Source organism: Callorhinus ursinus, unplaced genomic scaffold (assembly GCF_003265705.2).
Source record: "Callorhinus ursinus isolate GAN/ISIS: 27379988/994484 unplaced genomic scaffold, GSC_fseal_2.0 scaffold44, whole genome shotgun sequence".
In the NCBI taxonomy this organism is placed as follows: domain Eukaryota; kingdom Metazoa; phylum Chordata; class Mammalia; order Carnivora; family Otariidae; genus Callorhinus; species Callorhinus ursinus.
This window is the reverse complement of record NW_027397106.1, coordinates 3,021,071-3,027,878: the sequence shown is the minus strand read 5'-3', so window position 1 is coordinate 3,027,878 and position 6,808 is coordinate 3,021,071. Positions and strand designations below refer to the sequence as shown.

At 58.9% G+C, this 6,808-nt stretch overlaps 1 protein-coding gene across 8 annotated transcripts in view; it reads right to left on the bottom strand.

Annotated features, from left to right (window-relative positions):
- Nucleotides 1-203: 203 nt before the first annotated feature.
- Nucleotides 204-6,808, bottom strand: part of KRT80 (keratin 80) — a 28,152-nt gene continuing 21,547 nt past the window's right edge. For 4 of the 8 annotated variants that reach the window (XM_073881954.1, XM_025882633.2, XM_025882632.2 and 1 more), the window contains 5 exons: nt 4,325-4,489; nt 3,753-3,878; nt 2,920-3,140; nt 2,387-2,442; nt 204-2,251 (listed from right to left, as the gene is read on the bottom strand). In XM_073881954.1, the coding sequence (XP_073738055.1) occupies nt 2,127-2,251; nt 2,387-2,442; nt 2,920-3,140; nt 3,753-3,878; nt 4,325-4,489 (693 nt within the window). In that variant the 3' untranslated portion in view covers nt 204-2,126. Of the gene's footprint in view, nt 2,287-2,386; nt 2,443-2,919; nt 3,141-3,752; nt 3,879-4,324; nt 4,490-6,808 lie in introns of all 8 variants that reach the window. The other 4 variants (XM_025882627.2, XR_012375070.1, XM_025882630.2 and 1 more) reach the window with 4 other exon arrangements.

Here is a 6,808-nt window from a genome sequence, read left to right as displayed (position 1 = left end):
TGGGAACATAGGTCCACACTGGGAAAATCTCCTTATAGGCTGGTGGGGCAGGAGACCTTTTTGTGTCCAAGTTGCATTGGTCTGAAAGTATAATTAAGTCCTTGGGCCCCTTCCCCCATAACTGGAGAATCCCCAAAGTTCTGCGGTCAACCTGTTTGACCAGTGACTGACCAATCCTGAGAGGAGAGACAAAAACACACAGCTTTATCCACGGACAAATCTCAGCACTTTATTCATCCCCTGGCAGGGAGAAGGGGGGCATTGCCCCAAGATAGCCAGCCAGGTGGAATGGCTGGGATATGTGTTGTCTACCCAGAGAGTAAATACAGCACTGATTAGGCAGAAACAGGAAGGGAAGCAATAAGTTAAAAGCCACATAAGTTACGAAAAATAATACATATACTTTATATATCTTGTATCCCCACTGAGGATTTGCTCCCTTGGAAACCAATAAATAGGCAGAGAAAGAGCAGCCATCAGCGCCCTTTTTGAGACTTCCGGGATGAGTATAAGTCCGAGTTCCCTCCAGCCTGAGCGTCATTAGCCCTTCAGCGCCCCCTACAGGCACGGAGGACCTTGAGGTCTTGCTGGGGCCAAGGCCTATGGGAAGGATGTCCTGGAAAGTGAGATGAAGGAATGGAAGACTGGGGCTAGCGGAGGAGTGAGGCAAGGGGCAGGGAGGGAGCAGGGAGGGAGCAGGGAGGGAAGGAAAGAGGGTGGGTGGTGGAGTGGGCGGCTGGAGCTGCCAGGACCCCCCGGCAAGCCCCAAAGGTGAGAGCCAAGACCAGGAAAGAGGAATGCTCCTCCCAGCACCAGATCTTCTCTTTGGAGGCAGAATTCCTTCTTGGTGGTCACTGGGGCTCCCCAGCCCAACCGGAAGGGCTCAGAAACTCCCAGACCTGCCTGGACTGTGCCTTCTTCATGGCCCCCGCTTGGGAGGCAGGGGCGTGGGTGTGGTGGGGAGAGGGGGCAGAAGGGGAAGAAAAGAAACAGCTCTAACCTCACAGGTGCAGGGTGTTCCTGGGCTCCTCAATAAATGCAAGGAAGGATGGAGGGGAGGGCCGGGCTGTTTGGCCTGACGGAGAGAGCAGGGACCCTGAGAGGTGGGATTCATGGGAAACGGCCCAGGGTTTGGTGCTGGGGGCGGGGCTGGGGGTCTCCCGGGCCTGGTCCACCACAGCCAGGTTTCAGGCTTGGGAAACACCTAGGTGTGGGGAGGGGGGTGTGGAGGGTGGGGGGCAGAGAGCTCGGATCCTGGGCAGGGTGGTGAATCCCAGGATGGCAGGGAGGGCCAAATTCCCCTGCCTAGTCTCAGGCTGCTATCTGGCCTCCCTCTCACAGGGGGTTTGTCATGGCAAGAATAGCTTCTGGAGAAGGAGCCAGGAGCTGGCTGTGCAGCCTGTCCAATTCTGACTGGCCCTCTGTGAGGGCCCCACAGGAGGACGGAAGTGGCACAGGTGTCTGGGCTGACCTCAGGGGTCCATGCTCAGGTCCCACACACCCGGGGAGCTTCCTCCCTTTACTCCCTAATACTGTCAGGTCTCTGGAGGTGCCCAGGTTGTGCAGGAAACCCAGGGGTGCTCAGCACTCAGTCTCCCCAGGAGCTCCAGATAGGGGGAGGGTGCCCAGGCAGTCCACCTCAGCCCTGGATCCATGGCTGGCTGGGGCTGGGTGAGCGAAGGCACCAGCCTCGGTCCTGAGGCAGAGGCAGAGGCAAGGTAGGGCTTGGTAAGTGAACTTAGGGCAAGGGTTGGGCGAAAAGGGTCAAAGTCAAAGGTTCCTTGGTGGGAGCCCTCTGTTTGGGGAGGAGCCTCAGAAGAGAAAGGAGGTGGAGAGAAAACTGACCCCCAGTTCCAGTTTACCCAGTCGGACCTCTGGCAAGAAGGTTAGAAGGGTAGGACTGAGGTATTGAGATGGAGCCGCATGATTCTTAGTAGCTGGTGACAGCCCTGTACTACCCCCAGCCACCCACAGAAAAGCTGTCCCGGTTTTGAACCCTCCCCCTTTCAGTTCAGGATCAGGTTTGCCTCCCCGCCCAACCCAGAGGTTCCAAGCTGCTTGCTTGAGTCTAGCCGAAGTCCCTCCAGCTGCAGGGGGACGACCTAGGCTCCTGGGCTCCAGCTGCCTTATTCTGAGACCTCTGACTCCTGCGACAGGAACTTCTCAGACATTTCGGTGATTTTGATCACAGGGCCTTTTCTGTTCTTCTTTTTCCGGGAGGGGGCTCTCGAAAGGCTAGACTTGGAGGCAGCTACAGGGAACATAAGGGGTGGGGCAGGGAAGGGGCTGGAGGTTGGGGGGGCCACTTAAAATGACGCCTTTAGGGTCATGATTGCCCGCACCATGTCCCCTTCCTCGCCATGGGTTTCTAGGGAAGTAGACTCACCGGTTCTGGACGTGGACTGCACCACGCTGACCATGGCGGCTGAAGGCAAGTCCATTCTGGGGGAGGACGGAAATGGGGGCATTTGAAGGGGTCCTGTGGCTCAAGCCCCCGCTGGGCCTGGGGGCCCTGGGGAATGGCAGGTGGAGGGCAGTTCTTGGTTGTTATTCCCAGCCCCGGGCTGCCCGGCTGTGTGACTTTGGCTAGCCAGTTTGTCCTCTCTGGGCCTCTGTTTCTTCTTCCCTGGACAAATGGCTAACATTTACAGAGCACTCAATTGTGACAGATATTTGCGTGCAGAATAGTATCCGTCCTCCCCACCATAGGCTGAGTTGTGATCAGCCCATTTTCCAGATAGCAAAACTGAGGATTTAATGAATGGGCCAAGGTCCCAGTTTGTAAGTGGCTGAGGCCGGACATGATCCCAGGTCTTCCTGGCTCACGGTATCCTGCTGGAGGTGGAGGCTGGCTTTGTGTGGGGCTGGCCCTCCGGTCCTGCCTTCCCGCAGCCCCACCCCGCTGGCCCCAGCCCTCACCGGCTCTCCTCGCCCTCCACCAGCTTGCGGTAGGTGGCGATCTCGATGTCCAGGGCCAGCTTGACGTTCATGAGCTCCTGATACTCGCGTAGCTGCCGGGCCATGTCCTGCTTGGCCTGGTTCAGGGCGGCCTCCAGCTGGGCCAGCTTGGCTTTGGCGTCCTGGAAGGCCAGCTCCCCCTGCTCCTCTGCCGCCTTGATGTTCTCCTCCAGCTTCAGGCACTGCAGAGGGAAGGGGTTCCATGAGCACTGGGGGGGAAGAAGAGAGTGGGCCAGGAGCCGGCCTCTGCCCTCCGTGGGGGTGTGCAGGGCAGGGAGGGCTGAGCAACAGTGTTCTTGGGTGTGGCAGGGGGTCGCCTTGCAGCAGGAGGGAGTTCAGTTAGACCTAAGGAGACCCCTTCCAGAGGCCATGAAAGAGGGAAGATGCACAGCACCCAGAGAAGCCTGTCCCAGCTGTTCTGACAGGGCAGCACCTCCTCCAAAGCGCTGGCTGGAAGATGGGCTTAGGCTTCCAGCCCCTTCTCGGTACTGTTGGCCCGAGGCCTGGGAGGGAGGAGGTGGGCTCTGGTGGTTTGTGGTGGTGGGGCTCTGTATTGTTCCCACAGCCCTGGCCAGTTTACAGACCACCTTCACCTGTGACGCTCATGTGGTCCTCACAGCCATCTTAGGAGGACAGGAGAGGAAACTGAGGCACAGAGCTGCTAAGTGACCTGCGCAGGGTCTTGCATGTAAGTGTGTGTGTGTGTGTGTGTGTGTGTGTGTGAGAGAGAGAGAGAGAGTGTGCCCTTGCGCTCCTCTCTGCCTCACCCCCAGGTGGGTCCTCCAGATACTCACATGACTCTTGATGGAGAGGATCTGGGATCGAAGCTTCTGGATGCGCACGTTGAGGTCAGTGATCTCGCTGCGGCTGCTCTGGAGGCTGTTCCCAAACTCAGCTGAGCAGGCAGCCCGCTCCTCCAGCTGGAGGACGTGCAGGAGGTGACAGTGAGGGACAGTTCACTGGGTCCCTCCCAGCACTCTTGCCCCTCGCCCCTTGCTGCTCCTTTTTTCTCTCACCTCCCAGCCCCTCCTCTTCCTCTGAAGCCCTACACTCGCAGGCCAGCCTCGCCCTCTGATGCCCACCATGCCCAGCTCTGGCTGGGCCCACCCCTGGCCTGGTGTTACTAGGTGGTGGCACCGCTGTGAGCTCCTGGAGGGCGCAGACCTTGGCCTTTCCCCCACCGTATGGCCCCTTGTCCCCCGCAGTGCTGGGCTCTCACATTCTCCGTCGCCCCATGCTCCCCACTGCCCTTTCACAGACTCTCAGTGCTCAGAGCTGAAGGTGACTTCAGCCTTCCCTGGGGCGGCGCCTCCTGGGCTGGCAGCCTCCTGCCCCCTTGGTCAGCCCCGCTCGGTCAGCCCCGAACCTGTCTCCGGGAGTAGGCCTCGGCTTCCTCCAGGCTGCGAGCCGCAATGGCGTCATACTGGACCTTCACCTCCTCCACGATGCCGCTCAGGTCGATGTGGCAGCGGCTGTCCATGCCCACGGTCACCGACACGTCCTTCACTTGGGCTGCCAGGTCCTTCAGCTCCTGGCCAGGCACAGACGTGGGGGCTCAGGGCTGGTGGGGGGGGCACCAGACCCTCAGCCAGCCATGGTCCCTGTGTCCCCAGGGGGAGTGGCCCTCTCTGTGTCCCAGAGAGATGACCCAATGATAAGGCCTCCCTGCCATGCACCCTCAGCTCTGACTCTCAGGAAGCAGTTGGCCACCCCTGCTCATCCACAGCTTGGCCTCCCTCTCTGGGTGGAGGGGACAGGGCAGTGAAGGGCTCCTGCTTCCAGAGGCTCACTACAAGCCTATTTATTTCTCTTCAGTGTTCCCACCTTTCCCAGGGCGGGACGCTTTCCTCCTGGCTGGTGTGGCAAAGGCCCAGGATGTCTGGCCCCTCTGCTCCATTATGGCTCAGTGGTGTGCAGCTCGGTCTCCCCCTCTGGGTGGGAGCTCCCCGAGGGTCTGGGGAGCCACTCTCCTCTCTGGGTTCCCCCGCATCCGGAAGTGAGCAGCTCAGTTTGCATATTGGAGTGGGAGCCCATGAGTGATGAGGGGCAGGAGTGGGGCTGTACTCCCTGCTCCCCTGCCAGGCGCAGAGGCCAAGGCGAGTTCAGGGTCACCCTGGAGGCTCGTTGCCCCTCTCCATCTGGCTGACCAGCTCGCCTGCAACAAGGCAATTTGGCCTCAATATTTTCATCTTCTCCCCATCCTTTAGGATCCCTCTTTCCTCCTCCTCTCTGTCCTTCTCTCTGCTTAGAAAATGCCAGCCCGCATCCTCAGAGAGCCCTGGAAGTGGTAAACATCTCATTTCCCCGGGGGACTCATTACAGGCCAGGCTCCTCGCCAGGCCCGCATGACCTCTAGCCCCAGGTTACAGAGAGGAAAGACGCGGCGGCGCGGAGGGGTTAGGGAGACAGCCGTGGGCGCAGAGCAGGCCCCCAGAGCCCTTGCTGCTCCCGTCAAGCTCCCCTAGAGGGGCAGAGACAGGAGCCGGAACCTGGGTCTGTCTTCCTAGCTCCAGCTTTTGGGCCTGAACGCTCAGGGGTGTGTAGAGAGGCAGGTGGGGACAAGGGTCTTCCTAAGGGGCTGCAGGTGTCACCTTTCAGTCCCTGGGCTGCTGCCCCTGGAGGTGCCAAACCACCCAGGCCTGGGCCGGGCTGGTGCGGGAAGGAGGAGCGAGGGGCTGTGGCCAGCACTGTACTGGCAGAGTGAGTCAGGTGGCAGGGAGGGGGCCAGGCACCCTGGGAGGCAGGGGTGGGGCTCACCTGGGGGAGGGAGGGTGTGGGGCACACAATTACTCCTACTGGTATTCACAGTTCACCCTGACCCTTACTTAAGTACTTCAGTCAGCAAGTTTTGGTCAGGGTTCCCATTTTTCTGATTGCTTCATATATGTGTGTGTATTTATACAGACCATATATGTATGTGGTTTTTCTTTTGTTTGTTTGCTTGAATCAGGATCCAAAGAAGATCCCTATTTTGCAATCGGTCCATATGTCTCTAAGTCTCTCTTATTCTACAGCTATGCCTCCATCTCTGTCTCTCTCTCTCTCCTTCTCTCTCTTCTTTGCTATTTTTTGTACTGAAAACACTGGGTTGCTCGTAGCACTGCCCACAGTCTGGACCTTACTGGCCGCACCGTGTGCTGGTGTGGAACCTGTTCTTCTGCCCCGTGCATGTCCTGAAACCTGGCAGCTGGGGCTGAGGCCTGCTCAGATCCAGGTTCAGTTTTTGTCTCATGACCGCATTCTGACCTTGGGTGCTAACTTTGGGCCCCCTCCTGACCCTCGGTCTGGCTTTATGCACAGAGTGGCTGTGGTTGGTTGAGCCTCTGGAGTCTGTAGCGGCCAAGGCTGGTGGTCTGACCCACAGCTTGTACCCTGTGGGGTGGGCTGGGTCAGCTAGAGCCCCAGGGGCGGCTGCGGAGTCCTGCTGAGGAAGGCCGCCCCTCCCCTGTCTGCTAGCTGCCTGACCCTGCCCGCCTGCATCCCTGGGGACAAGGATCGGCTCCTGCAAAAGGAAGCTTAAGGCAAAGACCTGCTGGGGGCAACCTGTTTCCATCCCGGAGCTGACAGGACTCTGAGCCTAGTGGCCAACTGCCCCTTAAGGACTCCTGATGAAGGATTTTGGTTGATCTTCAAAAGAACTTAGCAAACATCTCTGGGCAAAAGCAGGGGAAGGCCCGACCCCTTGGCAGAATAAGGTCGATGGTACCTACAGACTCATGTCCCACCTCTGCTGCTCGGATCACGCTTAGAGACTGACATTTCCCACATGGAACCAGGATCCCAGGCAGGCCTTGGCTGTGGACGGTTTCAGGAATGCAGCTTTGAGGCTTCCTTGGTCAACATGTTATGG